The sequence below is a fragment of the Lemur catta genome, chromosome 6 (assembly GCF_020740605.2).
Source record: "Lemur catta isolate mLemCat1 chromosome 6, mLemCat1.pri, whole genome shotgun sequence".
Lineage (NCBI taxonomy): Eukaryota > Metazoa > Chordata > Mammalia > Primates > Lemuridae > Lemur > Lemur catta.
In genome coordinates, this window is record NC_059133.1 from 57,213,286 (window position 1) to 57,238,807 (window position 25,522).

The following is a 25,522-nucleotide window of genomic DNA, read 5'->3' on the forward strand; positions in this document are numbered from 1 at the left end:
TGTGGTAATTTGTTGAAGCAGCGACAGGAAACTAATGCAACTGATAGGTGCCAGCATTTCTCTGCATAGCCAGGCCGCCCTGCAGGGTCGCAGAGGGTGCAGATGCCACAGAGCTGTTGCACTGCCACAGAGGGAAGTGGGGAGGAGTAAAGAGGACTAAGGATGGGATCCCGGGGAAGTAGAAGGCAGCAACAGAAGATGTGATTGGATTTGCCCAAGAGGCTTGAGAAAGACATGAGAGAACGATGCCCAGAAGCCCCAGAAATGGGAGAATATCTCAGGAGGGAGCCTGAGGATCAGCTATCACATGGTTCGTACACAGGATGCAGCCTTTATGTTCCAAAGCAGGAGATCAACGAAGCCCTTGTGGAGAAGAGTTTCAGATGGGGATGGAAAGCCAGTTGTAATGGGTTGAGGAGTGAGTGGAAAGTAAAGAAATGGATTTGACAATTTAAAAGATTTGACAGTCAAGGGAGGAAGAGAAGGCAGTAACTTGAGGGGAAGGTAAAGCTAAGTTCTTTGGTGTGTTATTTTGTTTCTGCTGGAGGAAGGTATGGATTTTAGGACATTTGCACACAGGGGAAGGAATTCCTGGAGAGGGGAAGAATGAAGATGCTAAAGAGTGTAACTTGGCAGAAGAAAGACATGGAATAGAGGAATCACGAGCCCAGGGCCAGCCTTGCAGAGCCTGGGTGGAGATCTCACTCTTAGGTCAGGAGAGGGCATCTGTGAGGTTCTTAAATTTCTAGTCCCACTCGGGGGATCATTCTTTTTCTTCTGTGAAGTGAGTAATGAAGTCAAGAGCTGAGAGGGAGGAGGATAGACATGAGGTGGGATGACTTCAGTGTGTAGAGGTTTGTCCTTTGTGGCAGATGAAAGTAAATTATAAGTTTCTAAGCATTGCTGAAAAGTCTAACTCAGGTTTTTTACTTTCTCTTGAGAACAGGAACAGAGGAAACAAATGTCTGGGATCATTTGTACATTTAACAAAGATTAGTTGAGTGCTGCAGATAAAGGATACAGGATACTTAAGTGCCTCATCATCAAGAAGCTTAGAGTCAAGCAGGGGAGACAGATGAGTAAACCAACAATTAGAACCCATTGTTAAGGCAGAGGATAGAGGCGTGGGCCCACAGGGGCAAAGATAAAACACCTGCAAATCAAACTGGAGAATTAAGAAAGGTTCTTTTGGAGAATACTTGTGGATGTTTTAGACAACTAGTAAATTTCAGAGGCAGACAGGGTGTGGGTATTCCAGGCTGGGGGCACAGCGGTTGTGGAAAGGCACAGAGGCAAACAGCACAAACCGTATAATGTATAGAACCAGGGATGGAGGTGCCATGTGGAGATGGAGCTTCAGGGCCAGCAGGGCCAGATCGCAAGAGTCTTGCATTTTAAGCTAAGGGTTTTGAACTTTAATCTGAAAGCTATGGGAAGCTATCAAAGGATGTCAGACAGGAAATGATTCTTTATTTAGGTTCTGGTAGCAGTATACCTCTATACTGCTTAGAACTTAGAAGTCTTTAAGGTGAGGATCAGGTTTAGTGGAAGATGGCCGGGTGCGGTGGCTCACACCTGTAATCCTAGCACTCTGGGAGGCCGAGGTGGGAGGACTGTTTGAGCTCGAGAGTTCAAGACCAGCCTGAGCAAGACCCCATTTCTACTAAAAAAAAATAGAAAAATTAGCTGGGCATTATGATGCACACCTGTAATCCCAGCTACTCGGGAGGCTGAGGCAGGAGGATTGCTTGAGCCCAAGAGTCTGAAGTTGCTGTGAGCTACGATGACACCACTGCACCCTGTCCAGGGTGACAGAGTGAGACTGTCTCAAAAAAAAAAAAAAAAAAAGTTTAATGGAAGAGCCATAAGGCTAGGAGGCTATGTCTAGAGAATGGGACTTCTGAGTTTAAAATTTCATATGTGGCACTTTGGAGGTGACAACAAGATTCTTAAACAAGTGCTTGATGTGTCTATTTTCCTCCTGAAATAGTATGTTTATTTGTAGGTGCAGTTTTCTAGGGAGAGGACCTATACCTTTCATCAGATTCTCAAGGTTGTCTAAACCCCTCCCCCACGAAAGTTAAGGATTGGTGCTAGATGGCACCATTTTTACCTCATGCTCATGTTTTCAGGCATGCTGTTATCTAAGTGCTGTGTGACCATAAGGCAAATGTTTCTTTATAAAATTTTATTTAGGAGCTCAGAGTGCTTTAAATTCTACCCAGAATACAAAGGGGAAAAAGTAGACACCCCATAGCAAAAATGTGGCCTGACAGGTGAACATTCTTCTTTTCACTTAAAAAATTTGGGCAGATGGAGTTGCATGCACTGGCAAGCAACTTGGTGTACAGCATCATTTATATTTATAAATATATAAATGTATATATGTTTGGTCGGTTGGTCATTTTTTTTTGGTTTTTGTTTTTGTTTTGAGACAGGGTCTTGCCCTGTCACCCGGGGCTGGAGTGCAGTGGCGTGATCATAGCTCATTGCAGCCTCAAACGCCTGGGCTCAAGTGATCTTCCTGCCTCAGCCTCCTGAGTACCTAGGACCACAGGCACCCAGCTAATTTTTTAATTTTTTGTAGAGATAGGGGTCTCACTATGTTGCCCAGGCTGGTCTCAAATTCCCGGCCTCACATGATCCTCCCGCCTCCCAAAATGTGGGGATTACTAGGCCACCATAGCCTGGCCTAGATATTTGTCTTAATATTACAGCCTTTACTTTTTAAATAAGGTTTTTAGATTTCGTTAAGCTTTAGTGGATAATAAGATCAAAACAGGCCGGGCGCAGTGGCTCACGCCTGTAATCCTAGCATTCTGGGAGGCCGAGGCGGGTGGATCGCTCGAGGTCAGGAGTTTGAGACCAGCCTGAGCAAGAGTGAGACGCCATCTCTACTAAAAATAGAAGGAAATTATCTGGCCAACTAAAATATATACAGAAAAAAAAAATTAGCCGTGCATGGTGGCGCATGCCTGTAGTCCCAGCTACTCGGGAGGCTGAGGCAGAAGCATTGCTTAAGCCCAAGAGCATGAGGTTGCTGTGAGCTAGGCTGACGCCACAGCACTCACTCTAGCCAGGGCAACAAAGCGACACTCTGTCTCAAAAAAAAAAAAAAAATCAAAAGGGCTCTTCCTCTGAGATTCAATTTCATAATCCCCCATCACTTGACAGGTGAGACAGAAATTGAACTGGGTGCTGCTTCTACAGTCCTAATAGCAGCTGCTTAGTTTGACAGGTATTATATAATGGGAGACAAGATTAGAGGGATTTAGAAAACCATGTTTGTATCTGCAAGCACTCAGTGTGCAGTTTATTTGCAGCAATAGAAGCAAGTGCATCTCATGAGAGTGCCAAACATTTTGTTAGGTACAAAAATGAGAGCTTTGCCAAACTATATTTTATGGAAAATTCCTTTAAAATATACCAAATCTTTAGAAAACATTATAGTGTATAATAATCAGATGATTGGAATTTCATGACTATAGAAATAAAATATCGCTTCTGATAGAAAAATAAATTTCATTCTGCTCTTCTCCCATTGCTTAAGGAGGCAGGCCTTGACCGGGGGGCAAGACTGTGTGAAGAAGCTGCAGTGCCCAACACTCACAGCTTTATGGTTTGCAAAGCATCTTTGGTGTTTGTCTCATTTCATCTGCGTAACAATCCTAGGAGATAGAGGTGGTGTTATCCTCTTTGACTAAGTTAATAAGATACAAGTAAGATGCATTGATGAGATTTGGATTCAGATATTCTGACTGTAAACCCCATGCTTTTCCACTGGACCACAAAGCTGTGAAAATGTTGAGAAGTCACTAGACTGCCCTAAATACAGAAATGAGCGGCTTAAATTCAATTTTATGAGGAGTAGGTACCTTCATAATTTTGAGTTGTGGGAATGAGAAAATTATTAATAAACTATTGCTTAAGAAAGCTTGTTCTTATTCTGGAAATTATGAGTAGGGACACAGGGGTGGTGAAGGTGTGGCGGCGTGGAGACCAGGTTGGAGCATTTTCAGGCATGAGAGGCTGTGGCTTGGTTTAGATCAAATATTGGTGCCTGTCTAGGAAACCACTTCTTTAACACCTGAGGAACGTTGTTTGCTGAGCTTCTGTTTTTGCTGTGCTATGTCAGGGAGATGAATTGGGTGAAGCAGGGCAAAAAAGGTTGAATCACTTGCAGAAGGAGTGTTTTTCTACTATTATATATAGACTTTGTATCTTCCCCTCACTTTAGAGCTACTTCTCTGTTTTATCTTTTGAGTAATCAGGCAATAACTGGCAAGTTCCTACATGAATGGTTTGTGATTCCAGCCATCCCCAGCCAACCTGTACATATGGTCATCCAGGCATTAGTTCTCAAACCAAGTTGATGGTGCTAGATGTGCAAATGGAGTGGAAGGGACAAGCTGAGAGCTATGTAGAAAAAGAGACAGGACTTAATCAACAAATACTTTTTGAGCCCCTTCTATGTAGTAAGCACCATGTTTGACATGTAGAAGAAAGAAGACATTGGCGATGTGAAGTCACACCCCTCGGTAATAGTGAGTGCTAAGAGGTTTCTCAAAAAGGAAGCTTCTTGAAGTGGCCAGAGAATGCTTTGTAGAAGGGGCATCACTTTCTCTGGTCCTTAAATAATAGAGAAATAATCATAGGTCATGGGGAAGTTGGAAAGTGTTGTTTATTTAGGGAAGGAGACTGTACGTTCTGTTTTTGATGTGTTAAATTCTAAATATCAAAGGATCAGCAAAAGTATGAGGTTTAGGAATCTTCTTCACACAGGTGGTGGTTCACACCCTAAGGGTAGAAGAAGGGCTCAAGGGATTGAACTCAGCACAACAGAGCAAGTGAGTCTTACGGGCCCATTCACTGTGAGATGGTGGAAGAAGGAGGACATAGAAATATGGAGGTTTTAGATTCAAAGATGACTTTGAGAAGCCTTGCAGCACAGTGGGGAGGCCTGGGTTTCTGATCCGGGCTAACTGCATGGGAATACCGGTGTGGCCTCTCACTGTGTGTCTTTGCACAAGTGGTGTAACCTCCACAAATCTGTCTTCTCATTTGTCAGATGGAGATAATTGTCCCTGCCTTGTAGAGAGTTATGAGTACTATATGAAATCATTGTTTTAAAAGTTAGTGCCTGGCAAAAAAAAAGAAGGAATTTAATAAATGGAAATTTAGCTATTAGAGTCATGGACTAAAAGAATCACTCCAAGGAGAAGGTTGATATCAGTGTCAGATACATCTTAAAGATTGAGAAGGATGAACCATTAATATTATTTTGCTTTTTACTTTTAAGAATGGTAAATTCTGAATGATGATTTTCCTAGTTAATATGTATGTTTTATGTAGTTCTTTACAGGTTCCCAGACGGTTTCTTTTAGAAACAAAATCCTATTTTGCACATCGGCCAGTCTGTTATTTCCTTTGCTCTCTGTTAACATGACCTTTGCCCCGATCTCTTTTGCTGGGGCTAAACAGTGGTTCCACAGTTCAACAGGGAATTCTTGTGATTCTTTTGCTTTTTTCCACTTTTTTCTTTATTTCAGCTTATTATGGGGGTACAAAAGCTCAGGTTATATATATTGCCCATGTCCTGCCCATCCCCCTGAGTCAGAGCTTCAAGTGTGTCCATTCCCCAGACAGTGCACCTGGCACTCATCATGTAGTCATACCTCCATCCCCTCCCCCCACCTCCCACTTCCCTGAGGCAGCACCTTCAAACATGGCCATTCCCCAGACGGTGTGCAAGGCACTCATGATCTAGGCATACACCCATCCCCTCCCCCCACTCCCCACCTCAGTCTGATATCCAGTTGGTATAATTCCCCAATGTGCATTTAGGTGATGATCAGGGAAACCAGTTTTCTGGTGAGTACATGTGATGTTTGTTTTTCCATTCTTGGGATATGTCACTTAATATAATGGGATCCAACTCTCTTCAGGAGAACGAAAGAGATGTTGTATCACCATTATTTCTTACAGCTGAGTAATACTCCATGGTATACATATACCACAATTTACTAATCCAATCGTGAATTGATGGGCACTTGGGTTGTTTCCACATCTTTGCAATTGTGAATTGTGCTGCTATAAACATTCAGGTGCAGGTGTCTTTTCTATAGAATGACTTTTGTTCTTCTGGGTAGATGCCCAATAATGGGATTGCTGGATCAATTGGTAGGTCTACTTGAATCTGTTTAAGGTATCTCCATATTGTTTTCCATAGGGGTTGCACTAGTTTACAGTCCCACCAGCAGTGTATGAGTGTTCCTGTCTCTCCGCATCCACACCAACATGTATTGTTTTGGGACTTTTTGATAAACGCCATTCTCACTGGGGTTAAGTGGTATCTCACTGTGGTTTTGATTTGCATTTCCCTGATGATTAGAGATGTTGAACATTTTTTCATGTTTGTTAGCCATTTTTATATCTTCTTTTGAAAAATTTCTATTCATGTCCTTTGCCCACTTTTTGATAGGGTTGTTCGATTTTTTCTTACTGATTTTCCTGAGTTCTAAATATATTCTTGTTATCAGTCCTTTATCTGATGTGTAGTATGCGAAAATTTTTTCCCATTCTGTAGGTTGTCTGTTTACTCTCATGACTGTTTCTTTGGCTGTGCAGAAGCTTTTTAATTTGATCAGGTCCCATTTATTTATTTTTTGTTGTTGCTGTGATTGCCTTAGGGGTCTTCTTCATAAATTCTTTGCCTAGGCCAATGTCTGTAAGAGTCTTTCCTACATTTTCTTCTAGGATTCTAATAGTTTCCCTCCTAAGGTTTAAGTCTGTTATCCACCGTGATTTGATTTTTGTGAGAGGTGAAAGCTGTGGGTCCTGTTTTAGTCTTCTACATGTGGCTATCCAGTTTTCCCAGCACCATTTATTAAATAAGGAATCTTTTCCCCAGAGTATGTTTTTGTCTGCTTTGTCAAAGATTAGATGGCTATATGAGGATGATTTTATATTTGGATTTTCTGTTCTGTTCCACTGGTCTGTGTCCCTGCACTTGTGCTAATACCAAGCAGTTTTAATAATCACAGCTTTGTAGTATAGTTTGAAGTCTGGCAAATTAATACCTCCCATTTTGTTTTTGTGGCTTAAAATTGCTTTTGCTAAATGGGGTCTTTCTTCTCTGGTTCCATACAAAGCGTAAAATTATTCTTTCTATATCTGTGAAAAATGATGTTGGTAATTTAATAGGGATTGCATTGAATCTGTAGATAACTTTGGGCAGTATAGACATTTTAACAATGTTGATTCTTCCGATCCACGAGCATGGTATGGTTTTCCGCCTATTTACATGTTCTGCGATTTCCTTCCTCAGTGTTTCGTAGTTCTCCCTATAGAGGTCCTTTACCTCCTTAGTTAAATATATTCCTAGGTATTTTATTTTCTTTGTTGCTATTTTGAAGGGTATTGAGTCCTTAATTTGGTTCTCCATTTGACTGTTATTGGCATATATGAATGCCTCTGATTTGTGTGTATTGATTTTGTATCCCGAGACTTTACTGAATTCATTGATCAATTCCAGGAGTCTCTTGGTTGAATCCTTGGGGTTTTCTAGATATAACATCATATCATCAGCAAAGAGTGAGAGTTTGATCTCTTCTTTCCCTATTTGGACTCCCTTGATTCTGCTCTCTTGCCTGACAGCTCTCGCAAGGACTTCCAATACTATGTTGAAAAGTAATGGGGACAGTGGGCAGCCTCGTCTGGTTCCAGTTCGAAGTGGGAATGCTTTCAATTTTTCCTCATTCAGTATGATCTTGTGATTCTTTAATGTAGCCTGAGCTTTGGTTTTAAATATCGACATACTTGAAACAAACTGAACAGTTTGCTTTTTTGTTTTTGTTGACATTGGTTTGCTAGGATTCATTACTTTCTCAGTTGCTTTAACAGATAAACATGAATTTCAGTTATGTTAAGTTCTGTGTTTTCCAGAGCGACACCAAAGGGAAAGGCTCATGTTAGGGTCAAGAGTACACAAGGAACTCTTATGCAATGTTTACTTCACTTTCTATTCAAGTATGAAATATGTAGGGAGTCAGAAGAAACAATTCAGAGATTAGAACAGGTAGGAACAAAATGTTTTAGAATATAAATATAAGACATTTCAATGTATCTTGTTTTGCTAACCATCAAAGTAAGTGTTGGGCCCATTGTCATGGGGGTCTTAGCAAGGTTTGGGAAGAAGTTGATGAAATAGTAGCCATCCCAGAATCTGCCCTTCGGGCTCTGGTGCCCGGCCCTGCCTGCCTTCTTTCAACTCCTTGAGCATACCGTGTTTCCTCCTTTCACTTGGCTGTGACACAAGCTGTTGTGCTGAAATATTCTTTATTCATCCTTTGGAATTCAGCTCAGATGTCACTTCCTCAAAGAAGCCTCCCATCTCCTCCTCTGGGTAGGACAGATCACATTATCCTGGCACCCCGTGCTTCCTCCTTAGAAACAACATTGGTCACAGTTGTGCGCTCCACGAGGGCAGAGACGTGTCTAGCTTATTCAGGGCTCTAAGCCGAGGACCAAGAGCAGAGCACCCAGTAGACACTCAATAAATGTTTGTTGAATGAAATCAACATTTTTTTTTTTTTTTGAGACAGAGTCTCGCTCTGTTGCCCAGCTAGATGAGTGCTGTGGCATCAGCCTAGCTCACAGCAACCTCAAACTCCTGGGCTTAAGTGATCCTACTGCCTCAGCCTCCCGAGTAGCTGGGACTACAGGCATGCGCCACCATGCCTGGCTAATTTTTTCTATATATATTTTTAGTTGGCCAGATAATTTCTTTCTATTTTTAGTAGAGACGGGGTCTCCCTCTTGCTCAGACTGGTCTCGAACTCCTGACCTTGAGTGATCCACCCACCTCAGCCTCCCAGAGTGCTAGGATGACAGGCGTGAGCCACCGCGCCCGGCCGAAATCAACATTTAAGTGCCAAGTGCATCACTTTGTTCACTCCTCACCATAACCTTATAAGTAGATATTATCCCCATTTGCAGATGAGGAAACTGACAATAGAACTTGCCCAAGGTCACAGAATCAACTTTGATGCCAAAACCTGTGTTTTATTTTGTTTTTTATTTTCCTTGTTGCATGCAGTTACGGCATTGTAAAGCCAGTGTTTGAAGCATTGTACTATGTGATTTCCCCTAGGAAAGCAGAGGGGCTGATCAGAGTCCAGCGATGGGCTTGTAATGGGCATTTGTGGTGTGGCTTCCCAGCATCCATTCCAAACTCTTTTCCCAGTCACATGCCCATGTTTTCATTTGGAGGATATACAACTCTCCTTGTCCCGGTCCATATGGGTGTGCTCAGCCCCAGAGATGAAGCTCTGTGACCTATACTTGAGCCAATCAGCATAATCCATCCCTCTCATCTAACCATAATGATTGGCTCAGGGATGGGCTCCTGACCCAGTATTGCCAGTTAGAGCCAGCTGAGACTCAGTCCAGGACCTTGGTTGGAGTTTTTGCATAAGCGGCTTGCTCTTTCTAACTGGCCTTGGGCCCTGGAAGTGCGAAGGTTGGAACTCTTTCCACCAGCTTACTACCTAATTCGAGCAGACAGAGGGCAGACATGACCCTAGCCTAGAGTTTGTCTGGCTTCTGATAACACTATCTGAGCCCTGCTCAAGCTGTGGCTGAGGCTTTCTGCCCCTATGCTTTTCACTAATTGGAGTCAGTAATGTCCTTTTTCTGCTTAAGCCTGTTCGAATTGGGAGTTCTATCGCTTGCAAAGGATTCCTAACCAGTACAGGACCTAAAAAACTTTGGACATATTTTGCCTTTTTTGTGTGTTTCCCTTTTGCACAGGCTGAAGTCCTTTCCTCTGGCTCTTAGAATGATTGTAAATGTGTGTTCTGGGCCCAAGGAGGAAAGCAGTAAGAAGATAATATGGCAGCATGGATTGTTGAAGCAGATTTTGAGGTTTGGGGAGTCAGGGCTTCTAAGACCTGCTCAGTAAATTGTGGAATGATTGTAACAAACTTCATTTATTGATCAGGCACTGTGGCTTGTGCTTGTGCTCCCAGCACTTTGGGAGGCTGAGGAGGGAGGATGGCTTGAGGCCAGGAGTTGGAGATCGGCCTGGGCAACATAGTGAGACCCTGTCTCTACAAAAAATTAAAAAATTAGCCACATGTGGTGGCCCACACCTGTAGTCCTAGCTATCAGGAGGCTGAGGCAGGAGGATCACTTGAGCCTGTCACGTCCAGCCTCTTGGTGGACTGTTGTCCCGGTACTTTGGCTCCTTGCTTGGAAAATTCACAAGCAGGGCCAGTGTGACAGAGTGACCACAGACAGGAAGCAATTCCACATAAACAGTTTTTATTACAGAAAAGAAGGGAGCTATACAAAGCAAGAGTACATTTGAGAGAGGAACAGATCAGTCTCCATGAGTGGAGAAAGACGTTAAGGACTCCCAGATGGTTTCCTTTTATTGGCCTGGTCCAGGGGAGGACTTACGGAGAGTGTGGGATGTTACCAGATGATTGATATATGTGATTGTCAGCTGTTCGTTTTCCTGCAGTCCTTTCCCCTAATTGTTGCCACCCTCTTCTCCGCCCCCTACTAACCACCTTCCTATCTTGTATCTGCCACCTGCAGGTTTGGTCCCTGCCTAACAGACCTCGTGAGTTTGAGGCTACAGAGGTATGATCGTTCCACTCTACTCCAGCCTGGGTGACAGAGTGAGACGAGGTCCCCTAAAAAAAAAAATTAAAAAATCATTTATTTTTTCTCTGCACCTCAGTTTTCTCTATAGGAAGTGAGGATAATGTTTGCCATTCCACTTAGACAAGAGGGAATTGATAGGAATGTGTTCAGTACCTTGTACTTCAGTGTGGTCTTCCCACGTAATGGTGATATTTCACCATGTCGACCTGTGGCTTTTCACATTTCTCAATCATTAGGCTGACCTGACCAATAGGGAGGTGGGCAGATAAAGGCGTTTCCTGCTTTTGGGAGACTTCAGAAGAAGGAGATTCCCAGGGCTCAGGAGGCCTTAGATGATCATCCAGCCTCACGGCATCAATAATTTTCATGTTCAAGAGATAGAATAGTAAACTTCCTCTCTTTCTGTTATGTAGATTTCACAAATGGGGTGTTTGGACTTGAACTTTTCAAAACCCATTCTGATCCTTCCAAGATGGCTTTCTCTTACATCTATTAACTGTGTTTATAGTTACCAGGCTGTAGAAAGAAAAAGCTGTACGTCCAAACAGCTAAATTTTCCACAGTGAAGGAAAGGCCTCTCAGAGACATTACCAAAAAGGAAACCAAGCCAGTAAAGATATAAACTGTTTATTTTATTTCCATTCCTAATATGAATGTGAATTTATTGCTTCACTTGACATTTAAAATAGAACTTTTGCAAAATCACCTCAGAAAATACACATTTGCAAAGTATTGCTGAAAATCCTAGTCTTAAACCCACTGACAGAATTCCCTAAACCTTGTTTTCAAAGGCATTTATGATGATTTTAACAGTTTCCATAGTTGCAAAGAACAAAGAAATCATCTTGGAACAGGAGTGGAATTTGATCAGAATAATCCAAAAAAGACATGTCTGCTTCTTTACAGACTCACAGATAGCTTGATTTTTAGAGGCTCTTACATGATACACCTACTTATACAAGGTTTTCCTAATCACAGTGGACCCTTTCCTGGCTTGCAGTCTACTGTGTTCAGCAAAGTATGTGCTAGATAATAAGGATAATGAACCCAAGAACCTAAAACTGCCTTAAGTTTTAAACTGGCAAGTACAATCTTTATTTTCAGAACTGAAGACTGGAATGCAGAAAATAAGCTTTGGTGGGATACTGGAATAAAAAACATAAAACTGGGCAGAACTAGGTGTGGCAGCCTGGTACATTAATTCTGAAAGCCAGACCAGTGAAACTGAGAGTAGCAAATAGGTTCAGATTTTTTTTTTCCTAGAAAATTTATGCTCTTTGGTTTTGGATTTTCAATTAGTATTTCTTTATTCAGTGTGTGAATTATTAAGATCTTTCCACTGCTCCCTTTTGAAAGTCTTCTTTTAAAAAAAAAAAACAATTTCTTTTTTTTTTTTTTTTGAGACAGGATCTTGTTCTGTCTCCCTGGTTAGAGTGCAGTGGTGTCATCATAGCTCACTGCAGCCTCAAACTCCTGGGCTGGAGCGATTCTCCTGCCTCAGCTTCCCAAATAGGTGGGACTACAGGCATGTTCCACGGTGCCTGGCTAAATTTTCTGTTTTTTTTTTTTTTTTTTTTTGAGACAGGGTCTCACTCTGTTGCCCAGGCTAGAGTGAGTGCTGTGGCATCAGCCTAGCTCACAGCAACCTCAAACTCCTGGGCTTAAGCGATCCTACTGCCTCAGCCTCCCGGGTAGCTGGGACTACAGGCATGCGCCACCATGCCCGGCTAATTTTTTCTATATATATATTTTAGTTGGCCAGATAATTTCTTTCTATTTTTTTTTTTAGTAGAGACGGGGTCTCGCTCTTGCTCAGGCTGGTCTCGAACTCCTGAGCTCAAACAATCCACCCGCCTTGGCCTCCCAGAGTGCTAGGATTACAGGCATGAGCCACCGCGCCCGGCCTAAATTTTCTGTTTTTTGTAGAGATGGGGTCTGCTCTTGCTCAGGCTGGTCTCCAACTCCTGGGCTTAAGCAATCCTCCCCGCTCAGCCTCCCAAAGTGCTGGGATTATAGGCGCAAGCCACTGCACTGGCCCAAAGTCTTCTTTTGAGTGATTTTAACAGCTTCTTAGTGCTAGGCTCTCAAAGGGGAGGTGAAATTAAAATCTGTTGAGTGGCCATTTAAGGAAAATTGGAAAAATTTTGAAGTCAATGAATACAGTAAGGTTTGGAGATAATGGTGGCTTTCAACTATGAAAGCCACTGTTCCTTTGCAGGGGACGTTTAAAGCTATCGTTTTGTTTTGTTTCTAATTATTTGGGAGATGAGAAAATGACTAAATAGAATATAACAGAGACTTTTCAGGATGAAATTCAACTTTATCTAAAAACAAGGGTTTTCCTTCTCCCAGTTAGTACTGTACGTGTAAAACTGAAGCCTTAGTTATCTGAGCCACTCAGCTCAGCTACTTCACAGCATACCCGCAGATGTGAGGGCGCACTAACTCCAAGGACAGTGGGGCCTGGATGTGCTGTAGCTTCAGCTTAGAGAAGCCGGCCCGCTCCAGGGTCTTCCAGCTCTCTCTGGTCAGGTTGCAGCCATCAAACACAAGGAACCAGACCGGATCCAGGACCTGTTGCCAGAAGGAAGTCCAGGTGGAAGGCTCAGCCGCCACATGCTCCATGAAATAAAAAGCCCCTCCCTGAGAGAGAACAACAAAGGATTTTAGTTTTGGGAAACTAAAACTGACTTATAAGATGATTGAAGCTTCAGATTTCAGTGGCCCAGAGGCCAACTTCATGAGAAGATGTGGATAAATTAAAATGCACTAAGACACCATTTGGGTCAATAGTCTCATCTTCTGTTGAATTTTATACAGAGCTGCCAATCTGGAGCAATTGGCACCTGTTTTCTGATCATAAAAGTAATACATAATAACAGCTAAAACTTAAAGCATTTGCTGTGTGCCAAGTGCTGTCCTTAACTCTTGTCACTTGTTAACTCACTTAGTCCTTACCACAGTGTTACCTGTTAGGTACAGACTGAACATCAGTACTCTCAAAACCCAAAATGATCCAAAATTGCAGACTTTATGAGTACCAACATGGTGCTCAAAGAAAATGCTCATTGGAACATTTTGGGGTTTTGGATTTTTAGATTAGGGGTGCTCAACTAGTATATATTCCACAATCCAGAAAAATCGAAATCCGAAACTCTTCTGATTCCAAGCATTTTGGGTAAAAAAGTACTAAGCCTGTATTGCTGTTATCATCCCTGTTTTTACATGTGAGGTATCCAAGTCACAAAATAAGTAACTTGCCCAGGATCACACAGCTTGTAAATGTCAAAACCAGGCATTGAACCTGGCAGTCTAGCTCCAGTCTAGCTGGCAATACTGCCCCAGGAATATGTTTATTATAGAAAATACAAGAAAATTTAAAAAGAAAAACAATCAACTACCATCCCATCACCAAAAGATAACTACCATAAAGGTTTTTGTTTTTTTTTTTTTCTTTTTTTGAGACAGAGTCTCACACTGTTGCCCGGGCTAGAGTGCTGTGGCATCAGCCTAGCTCACAGCAACCTCAAACTCCTGGGCTCAAGCAATCCTCCTGCCTCAGCCTCCCGAGTAGCTGGGTCTACAGGCATGCACCACCATACCCAGCTAATTTTTTCTATATATATATTTTTTAGCTGTCCAAATCATTTCTTTCTAGTAGAGATGGGGTCTCGCTCTTGCTCAGGCTTGTCTTAAAGTCCTGACCTTGAGCCATCCGCCCACCTTGGTCTCCCAGAGTGCTAAGATTACAGGGGTGAGCCACCGTGCCCGGCCTGGTTAAGGTTTTTTGTATATATGAATTTGTATTTTTTTCTGTAAAACTAAGATTGTAATATACATTCTGTTTTGTAACCTGGTGTATTTTGTTTGAATGTTATTCTAAAGTATGATTTAAAAACTCCTTACCCAGTATTTCACATTACTGAAGGTACCATCTCTTATTTAACTCTCCTCATTAGGTTCTTTTCAATTTTTCACGACTTTAAATACTGTTACAGTGAACACCCCTATCCCTAAATCTTGGTAACTATCTCTATTTCCAAATAAATAACTTGCTGAGAAGTAGAATTGCTGAGTCAATGCTCTGTGCCTTTTTAAAGCTGTTGGTATGAGTTGTCAAATTGCCTTTTGGAACAGTTGTGTGAAACTTATGTAATGGATATAAGTGCCTATTGTCAATAAACCCTCATCAACAGTGTTTATATTTTTTGTATCATTGCTAATTGATGGGCAAGATTGTATTTCATCTTCAAAAATATGCATATCTTTAATATTCTTAATAGATTTAAAATCTTTTATTAAAGCTTATTGGTTATTTGGATCTCCTTTTTTTTTTTTTTAGACAGAGTCTCACTCTATTGCCCTGAGTAGAGTGCTGTGACATCAGCCTAGCTCACAGCAACCTCCAACTCCTGGGCTCAAGCGAACCTCCTGCCTCAGCCTCCTGAGTAGCCAGGACTATAGGCATGTGCCACCATGCCCAGCTAATTTTCTCTATTTTTAGTTGCCTAGCTAATTTTTTCTATTTTTAGTAGAGACGAGGGTGTTGGTCTTGCTCAGGCTGGTCTCGAACCCCTGACCTCAGGTGATCCTCCTGCCTCAGCCTCCCAGAGTGCTAGGATCACAGGCATGAGCCACCACGCCCAGCCTGGGTCTCTTCTGTTCTGACTTGCCTATCTTGTTGTCTATTGATAACCTTTATCAGTTTTCTGACAGGCTGGGGTGGGGTTTGGGGGTGTGGTTGGTTTCTTATTGACTAGTAAGGGCTTTTATTATAAGACTGTATACTGCATATGTTTCTCTCAGTTTGTTGTTTGCCTTTTAATGACATCTTTTAGAAACTGTACTTCCTGTATTTTTTTTAAACCTTTTAAATCATCTGAAAATTGTTCTTAGGCACTACCTTCCAAACCTGTGGGAGAACCACAGAGTTCCAGCGGGAGAGTGAATCCACATCAAGCACTTTCTGGGGACTGAATAACTATGTTTTATACTTCTGTACCATTTTCACAGTTATGTACATGATGAGATTAGTGAAAATACTGATTCGTCTAAAAACATTACTGAATTCATGCTAACATTTTGTCATTACTATGGATGCTAAGTGTCAATTACTGAGATGCAGGAAATAACAACTGCTGCTTTCACTGAGGACAGTCCTATAAATATAAGTCAACTATAGGCACAGTAGATGTTATTACACATCATTGGGGGGGTGTCAGCAGTTTTCTACCTATGTACCTCTGAGGGAAGTAGGGGGAATGGGACCTGAAAATTCCTTTGGTTTTGATGAGTTTTTGTACTTTTGTATATGGCTGTAGGATAAATTCCTAATGGATAAGAGTATGTGCACTTTAAATTTTAATATTATCAAATTATCTTCCAATTTGACAATTTGTGTGTGGGGGTGTCCAGTCCCCAAAACCTACCCCGACACCATATTGACCTTCATGAAAACTAAGCAGAAATTGACTCAGTTTAGTTTTCATGAAGCAAAATGAGAAGGTTCCCAGCTTTTCTTTGAAGAAAAGTTGATTACAGTCCTTTATTGCAAATCTATTCCTTCTTCCCCTTCTCTTGGTTGGAAGACTACTGCTAGTTTCCTGCTGGAGTTTTATAAGCACAGTGTACTTGCACCCCACCGGGCTCCTCTGGCAACTTCTAGAAGGAAAACAGAATCTGTGGGTGGAGCCTGGTTAAACCACACCAGAAGACCACTGCCCAGGCCCCTTTATCATAACACATTGCTCTCTTAATCGATCCCTGCCCGCTTCCTGCTCCCAAGCTACCAAGCCCTGTTTTTAAAAAAAGAAGTGAAAGGACAAGCCTACCAAGCCACAGTCAATAAGAATTCTGGGCCAAGGCTCTCAGATGTTCAGAATTTACCAGCAGGATTATTTTTAAGTCATTGTTTTGGGCCACCCATCTTTTAAAAGTCTCTGATAGCATAATAATACAATTACTATTATCTTTAATTAGTTCTGTAATTTTAAGTTTGAGCATTTTTATCATATAATTGGCTATTTTAATTTATATTTGTGTTCCTGCTCTGTTCATTTTTCTCTTTTGTTTTCCTTATTGATTTAAAAAATATTGATCATACTGATTTATAATGTCTTCTAACACAAAGGAAGTTAACCCTTTGTCATCCCTGGCAAATATTTTTTCTAAGTTTGTTTTTATACTTTAACTTTTTTTATAGGACTTTCTTCTCTACAGCAGTTTTATAATTTTATATATTCAGATTTATCAACCTTTCCCTTTATAGTTTCTCTAAGTTTTTTTTAATGCCACAGTGTCTTCTCCAGTAGTTTACTTTTATTATTATTTTTTTTGAGACAGAGTCTCGCTCCTGTTGCCCAGGTTAGAGTGCCATGGCGTCAGCCTAGCTCACAGCAACCTCAAACTCCTGGGTTCAAGCAATCCTTCTGCTTCAGCCTCCCAAGTAGCTGGGACTACAGACATGCGCCACCATGCCTGGCTAACTTTTTTCTATATATATTTTTAGCTGTCCAGATCATTTCTTTCTATTTTTAGTAGAGATGGGGTCTCGCTCTTGCTCAGGCTGGTCTTGAACTCCTGACCTCGAGCAATCCTCCTGCCTCGGCCTCCCAGAGTGTTAGGATTACAGGCTTGAGTCACTGCGCCTGGCCCACTTTTATTATTATTATTATTATTATTATTGTTTTGAGACAGAGTCTCGCTCTTTTGCCCAGGCTAGAGTGCCGTGCCGTCAGCCAACCTCAAACTCCTGGGCTCAAGCAATCCTCCTGCCTCAGCCTCCCGAGTAGCTGGGACTACAGGCATGCGCCACCATGCCTGGCTAATTTTTTTTTCTATGTATATATTTTCAGCTGTCCAGATCATTTCTTTCTATTTTTTAGTAGAGACGGGGTCTCGCTCTTGCTCAGGCTGGTCTCCAACTCCTGACCTCCAGCGATCCTCCCGCCTCGGCCTCCCAGAGTGCTAGGATCACAGGAGTGAGCCACCGCGCCCGGCCTCCCAGTAGTTTACTTTTTATGTTAGAATGTTTGATACCCCCTGAAATTGACACGACTGCCCTTGGTGATAATGGATGCGTCTAATCAGCCCTTCTCACACCCCTTCACTCACCGGCCTCAGCACTCTGCACACCTCTCGGAGAATCTGCTCCGGGTTCTCCACAGAGCACAGGACCAGGGTGCAGACCGCCACATCCATAGAGCCATCAGCCACCTGGTGCATGTTCTCCCCAGCAGCCACCACAAAGCGCTCAAACTGCAGGTGTCGGTTCTCGGCAACGCTGTTGATCAAAAACTTCTCAAAGTTGGGGTTGGGATCAATACAGGTCACCCTGCACCCAGGTGGGTAGAACTTGAAGTTGGCCCCGGTGCCACAGCCCAGCTCCAGCAGGGAGAGCTTCCCAGAGGGGCCGGCAAACTCCTGCAGGTTGCTGAAGAGCTCCCTCTTCTTGCTCGCCATCTGTTCGTTGTACGTCACAGTGAAACTCCGCATGAAGTAGGGGAACCATTTTTTGCATATCCAGTTCCACAAGCCCAGAAAGTCCAGCAGGAACACAGGAGATGCCAGGATGCAGACGGCCAGTCGGAGGATCAAGATGGTAAGTGCCATTGCTCGGAAGAGAGGAAAAAACAGAACAGTTAGAGACCTGACTCCTTTAATTGCCGCACGCAGGCTTCTGGCCACACTCCCACACTCGGAGCCAATCAGCTGCAGAGGAAGGGAGAGCTGGCCGTGCCGGGAAAGCGTAGCTGCGTCAAATCTTGGGCAAGACGCCCGTGTTGCCCAATTAATAGTCACTTGGCAGAAGTTGACTCAGCTTAGTTTTCAAGAAGCGAAATGAGAAGTTTCCCAGTTTTTCCTTAGAAGTAAAGTTGACTACAATCCTTTATTCCTTCTTTCCCTTCTCTGGGTATGACGACTCTTGCTAGTTTCCTCCCGGAGTTATATAAGCACTGCGTCCTTACACCTTACCAGGGTCGTCCAGCAACTTCTATTCTAGAAAAGAAAACAGAATCTGTGGGTGGAGGCTGGTCAAACCACATCGGAAGACTGCTGTCCAGGCCCCTTTATGACAACACGCCCCTCTCCTACTTCACCCCTGCCCCCTTCCTGCTCCCAAGCTAGCAAGCCCTGTTTGCTAAAAAGGAAGTGAAGGGGCACGGCTACCTGGCCGCAGTCAGTAAGAAGTCCCGCTTTTACATTCTGGGCGACGCTCTCATACATTCCTAACTCAACGGCAGGATTATTTCTAAGTCATTGTTTTGGGACACCCATCTTTTAAAGGGCAGGTCTCAATCTTCAAATTGTGCCAGACTAGTATATTACTCAGCTATTTTAAATAAAAAATAGTTCCCAGAGTATTCACATTTGGAAGCGTAAAGGATTCAGAAAATAGTTTTAAGCATTCATCTGCTTTTAACAAGAAAGCCTGAGGGTTAGAAGGGCTAGGGAACACAGGTTTAAAAAAACAACGGTAACATTTACTTTTTGAAACTGGGTGTTGGATACAGGGAATGTTCTGTTTGTCATAATTTTTTTTTATGTCCTGTGCATATTGTATAAATATTATATCCCATATTTGAACAGCTTTTGTAAGGTGGAATTGATATACAAAAACTTTACCTATTTTATGTGTACATTTGATAAGTTTTGCCGTATCTATATATCCGTGAAATCATCACTTTAGTCAAGATAAGTGAACATATCCATCTTCCCCAAAAGTTTCTTCTTGCCCCTTTGTGATTCCTTCTCCTGCATTCGTCATCTCAAGGTAACCAGGGACCTGTTTTCTTTTTGAAAACGGGATGCAGGAACCAGGGAAGAAATTAAGCAACTGGACAGGACTGGAAGACCCTAAAGCCTTCAGCAAAGGGGATGAAGATAATTTCATAGAAAATTTAATTCTTCTTTTTAAAATGGAGAGGCCCACAGCCACAAAGTTTGCTTGTCAGAAAAGCACCAAAGCAACCTCCAGACATAATTAACAAAATTAAAATGCTGTTGGGAACCTAGTTGGCTGGAAGACTTTGCCATTTGTCTCCAGCTATAGGTAGTTTCTTTTGCCGATCATACAACCTCATTATCCCTCTTGTGACACACACTGTCTCTTTTTTTTGTTTTTGTTTAGGGAAACAGTCTTAATGTTGTTCCGGAAACTCTTTTTCAGTATTGTGAAAACAAAATGGCATTCTGGAATTCTTAGCAAAGGACAGTCACTGGATCTCAAAGCCCACTCTAGACAGATGCAATTGAATGATCAAATCAAATAATAAAATGTTTAATCTTCAAAAAGAATCCACAGAACAAATGCACTACTGATACATGCAACAACAGAAATTAATCTCACAGATTAAAAGAAAAAAATAGTATATACTATAGTATTACATTTACATGAAGTTCAAAAACAGGCAAAACTGACTTACAGTGATAGAGGTAATTGGGGATTATGATGAGAGGGCCACAAAGGAGCCTCCTAGGGGTACTGGAAATGTTCTATATCTTGATTTTGTTGGAAGTTAAAAAGGTGTATGTATATGTAAAGGTTTATCAAGCTATACACTTAAGTTTGTATACTTTATTGTATGTAAATTTACCTCAATAAAAAAGAAAAAATGTAATAAGACTGTTCAAGAAAAAAAGATAAAGGACATACATAGACAATATTAGGAATTAAAATGGGGGCATATGTACAGATACAATAAAAATTTTTTACGACCATAAGAGAATGTTATGTTATATGTAACTTGTATGTTAATACATTTGAAGATGTGGATGAATTGAATAATTTTCTGCAAAACTGCAAAATAGAAAATACCAGTATTCATTCGAGAAGACATAGAAAATCTGATTAGACTATTAACCACTAAAGAGACTAAATTGGGGGCTGGACGCAGTGGCTCATGCCTGTAATCCTAGCACTCTGGGAGGCCAAGGCAGGAGGATCACTTGAGCTCAGGAGTTCGAGACCAGCCTGAGCAAGAGCAAGACCTCATCTCTATAAAAAATAGAAAAATTAGCCAGGCATGGTGGCTTCTGCCTGTAGTCCCAGCTACTCAGGAGGCTGAGGCAAAAGGATCACTTAAGCCCAGGAATTGGAGGTTGCAGTGAGCTATGATGATGCCACTGCACTCTAGCCAGGGCAACAGAGCCAGACTCTGTCTCAACAACAAAAACAAAAAGCTAAATTGGTAGTAAAAATTCTCTCCTTCAAAAGCACCAGGCCTACATGATTTTATGAAAAAATTTTTACCAAGGCTTTAATCACTCTTATGTAAACAGTTCTAGAAAACAGAAAATTAAGGAAATTAACTCATTTTATAAACCTAGTATAACCTTAACATTAGGTCAGACAGAAACAATATAAATGGAAAATTTACAGGCTAAGCTCACTTAAAGATAAAAGATCCTAAATAAAATGGCATCAAAAAAACTCAGAAGTATATTTTAAAATGTATTGTATCTTTCAAATGCCAAGATGCTTATACATTCAAAATCTATCAATAAAACATTACAGATTATAAGAGGAAATTCATATAACCATCTCAATAGATAAGGAAAAGTAGTTGGTAAAAATTCACCACTTACTCATGTTAAGTTGGACATACAGATGGCAACCATGTACTTCTATCTATACTCTTTGCACCTGAGTACCAACCCTGTTGGCTTACCACCTTCCAAATATTTTCATTCAATTGGCTCACCCTAGATTCAAACTGTCTTAAACCAAATCTGTTTTCTTCATCTCTCTCCTGATTTTCTTAGGTCAATTCATAACACTATCATTCTCCCAGTTACTGAGGCGTAAATATTTTGTAAAATTTTTGGTTATGATAAAATATACGTAACATAAAATTTACTGTCCTAATCACTTTTGAGTTTACAGTTTAGCAATGTTAAGTACATTTGCATTGTTTTGCAACCAGTATCTGGAACTCTTTATCTTGCAAAACTGAAACTCTGTACCCATTAAACAATAACTTCCCATTTCTTTTTTTCTCTAGCCCCTGGAACCACCATTCTACTCTTTGATTCTATAAATTTGACTATTTTAGACACCTCATTTAAGTGGAATCGGGTGGTGGTTTTCTTTCTGTCACAGGCTTATCTTACTTAGCATAAGGACCTCAAGGTTTAGCCATATTGTTGTATATTGCAGAATTTCCTGTTTTAAGACTAAATAGTATTCCGTTGTATGTACGCACCACATTTTCTTTATCAGTTCATCTCTAGATGGACATTTAGGTTGTTTTCATATCTTGGCTATTGTGGATAGTACTGCAGTGAACACAGGCGTGCTAATATCCTGATTTTAATCCTTTTGGGTAAACACCCAGAAGTGGTATTCCTGGATTGAATGGTAGTATTAATTTTAAGTTTTTGAGGAACCTCCATACTTTTTTCCATAGCGCTTACATCATTTTGCATTCTCACCCACAGTGCAGAAGGTTCCAATTTCTCCACATCATGACCCACACTTAATGTCTTTTGTTTTTTTGATAATAGCCTGTCTTGGCAGGTGTGAGGTGATACTGTGGTTTTGTTTTGCATTTCTGTGATGATTTGTGACATTGAGCACCTTTTCATGTGCTTGTTGACTATTTGTATGTTGTCTTTGGTGAAATATCTCTTCAAATCCTTAGCTCATTTTTTTAATTGGGTTATTACGTTTTTTTTTTTTCACTGTTGAGTTATGAGTTCCTTATATATTTTGGATATTAGCCTCTTATTGGATGTATGGCTTACAGGTATTTTCTCCCATTCCATAAGTGGCCTTTTCATTTTGTTGATCATTTACTTTGCTGTGGAGAAGCCTTTTAGTTTGACGTAATCTTATTTGTCAGTTTTTGCTTTTGTTGCCTGTACTCTGGAATCATATCAAAAAAGTCCTTGCCTAGCTCAATGTCATTGAGATTTTCCTCCATGTTTTCTTCTAGGAGTTTTATAGTTTCAAGGATTACATTTAAGTCATGTTTGTTTGTCTCAAGATATTTTTTGATTTCCCTTTTGATTTATTCTTTGACCTAACAGCATTAGATAAAATTAATGTTCATTAAACAACATGAATGTGTTGTTTAATTTCCATAGTTTTGTGAATTTTCCAATTTTCCTCTTATTGATTTCCAGTTGCCATTGTAGTTAGAAAAGATACTTGATATGATTTCAACTTCTTTTTTTTTTTTTTTTTTTTTTGAGACAGAGTCTCGCTTTGTTGCCCAGGCTAGAATGAGTGCCGTGGCGTCAGCCTAGCTCACAGCAACCTCAGACTCCTCGGCTTAAGCGATCCTACTGCCTCAGCCTCCCGAGTAGCTGGGACTATAGGCATGCGCCACCATGCCCGGCTAATTTTTTCTATATAGATTTTTAGTTGGCCATATAATTTCTTTCTATTTTTAGTAGAGACGGGGTCTCGCTGTTGCTCAGGCTGGGATTTCAACTTCTTGAATTTAAGACTTGTTTTGTGGCCTAACATATGGTATATCTTGGACAAAGATCCGTGTGAGCTTGAGAAGAATGTATATTTTGCTGCTACTGGATAGAATATTCTGTATATGTCTGGTAGGTCCATTTGTTCTATGATGTTGTTCAAGTCCTCTGTTTCTTTATGGATCTTCTGTCTGGATGATTTATCCATTGTTAAGAGTGGGGTATTAACATCCTCTGTTATTAATGTATTGCTGTGTATTTATCCTTTCAGTTTTGTTAATACCAGCATACCTCAGAGATACCGTAGGTTTGGTTCCAGACCATCTTGCCAAAGCAAATATAGCAATAAGCAAATCATACAAATATTTTAGTTTCCCAGTGCATATAAAAGTTATGTTTATACTAGATTCTAGTCTATTAAGTGTACAATAGCATTATGTCTGTAAAACAATGTATATATCTTAATTAAAAAATATTGTTCAAAAATGCTAACGATCATCTAAGCCTTCAGCGAGTCGTTATTTCTTTGCTGGTGGAGGCTCTTGCCTCGATGTTGATGTCTGCTGACTGATCAGGGTCGTGGTTGGTGAAGGTTGGGGTGCCTGTGGAAATTACTCAAAATAAGACAACAATGAAGTTTGATGCATGCATTGACTCTTCCTTTCATGAAAGATTTCTGTGTAGCATATGATACTTTTTGATAGCATTTTACTCATATTAGAGCGTCTCTCAAAGGTAGAGTCAATCCTCTCAAACCCTGCCTACTGCTTTATCAACTAAGTTTTGGAATATTCTAAATCCTTTGTTGTCATTTCAACAGTATTCACAGCATCTTCACTAGGAGTAAATTCCATCTCAAGGCACCACTTTCTTTGCTGATTCATGAGAAGCAACTCCTCATCTGTTCAAGTCTGATCATGAGATTGCAGCAATTCAGTCACATCTTAGGGCTCCACTTCTAATTCTAGTTCTCTTGCTATTTCCACCACATCTGCAGTTATTTTCTCCACTGATGTCTTGGACCCCTCAAAATCATCCATAGGGTGAGACTCAACTTCTTCCAAACTCCTATAAGTGTTGCTATTTTGCCCCCTTCCATGAATTGTGAATGTTCTTAATGGCATCTAGAATGGTGAATCCTTTCCAGAAAGTTTTCTATTCAGTTGGCCCAGATCCAGCAGAGGAATCACTATCTATGGCAGCTATAGCCTTTAACGATGTATTTCTTAAATAGTAAGACTTAGAAGTCAAAATTGCTCCTTGTTCCATGGGCTACAGAATGGATATTGTGTTAGGAGGCAGGAAAACGGTGTGAATCTCCTTGTACGTCTCCATCAGAGCTCTTGGGTGACTGGGTGCATTGTCAACGAATAGTAATATTTTGAAAGGAATCTTTGAGTAGTGCGTCTCCACAGTGTGGTTTAAATACTTGGCAAACCGTCCACACTGAGGGAGCTAATGGAGAGGGCCGCTGTCCAGTGGTGGGCGCTGTTCAGCCAGACGATCACAGTTCCTGTGGTGTGTGAGTGAGCCCGGGCCGGGTCTCCTCTCCTGCCACCATGGGCTGCACATTGAGTGTCAAAGACAAGGCGCAGTGGAACGGAACAGGATGATCCACTGCAGCTTGCTGGTGGATGCGAAGAAAGTGGCGGATGATTTTGGTAGACTATCCCAAACCAGCTACATTCCAGCTCAGCAAGATGTTCTTCAGACAAGAGTGAATGGAAGCGCATTTCACCTTCAAAGACCTATACTTCAAGATGTTTGATGTAAGAGGCCAGAGATCCGAACAAAAAGGGTGGATTCACTGTTTTGAAGGAATGACAGGAGTTATCTTCTGTTTGTCCCTCAGAGATGGTGACCTTGTTCTGGATGAGGATGAGGAGATGCAGGGAAGCATGAAATTGTTATATGGCATTTACAATAGCAGATGGGTTCCAGAACACTTCCATCATTCTCTTCCATAACAAGAAAGACCTTTTTGCAGAAAAAATAAAGAGGAGCCCACTAACTATCTGTTATCCAGAATACACAGGTTCCAATATGTATGAAGAGGCAGCTGCTTGTACCCAGTGCCAGTCTGAAGATCTGAACAGAAGAAAAGACACTGCAGAGATCTACGCTCACTTCACCTGTGCCACAGACACCAAGAATATGCAGTTTGTTTTCGATGCTGTAGCAGATGTCATTGTTAAAAGCAACTGAAAGGAACATGGGCTTTATTGAAGAGCGTGGGTGTTAGTAAAAGTTACTGCAGCGTGGAGTGTTGAGGCCAGACATCTTTTGCAGTCTCATGGGGCAGCTGCAGGTACCAAGGGGACCAGGGAGTGGCAGCAGCGTGCGGAATCTTAGCACCCTTTAGCACAATCCTCTGTATTATGGAGCTTTTAGTTGAGATGAGATGTGAAAGTCAGGCAGGCACTGG

The 25,522-nt window shown here is 41.3% G+C and overlaps 1 protein-coding gene and 1 pseudogene across 1 annotated transcript; one reads left to right on the plus strand and one right to left on the minus strand.

The window, feature by feature from the left end:
• Positions 1–12,970: 12,970 nt before the first annotated feature.
• METTL7A (methyltransferase like 7A) lies at positions 12,971–18,616 on the minus strand. The gene is made up of 2 exons (XM_045554928.1): positions 17,785–18,616; positions 12,971–13,314 (listed from the first exon to the last, which is right to left on the minus strand). The coding sequence occupies exons 1-2, from the start codon at positions 18,280–18,282 to the stop codon at positions 13,078–13,080; spliced, it is 735 nt and encodes a 244-aa protein (XP_045410884.1). The 5' UTR covers positions 18,283–18,616; the 3' UTR covers positions 12,971–13,077.
• Positions 18,617–24,706: 6,090 nt separating this feature from the next.
• Positions 24,707–25,302, plus strand: LOC123640558 (annotated as a pseudogene).
• Positions 25,303–25,522: the final 220 nt, after the last annotated feature.

Bases quoted from the DNA above. Each gene is read 5' to 3' on its own strand.
- METTL7A (XM_045554928.1), bottom strand. From the start codon at position 18,282: ATGGCACTTACCATCTTGATCCTCCGACTGGCCGTCTGCATCCTGGCA. The intron at 13,315-17,784 runs GTGAGTGAAGGG...GTTCTCTCTCAG, and splicing joins TGTGCAGAGTGCTGAGGCCG to GGAGGGGCTTTTTATTTCAT.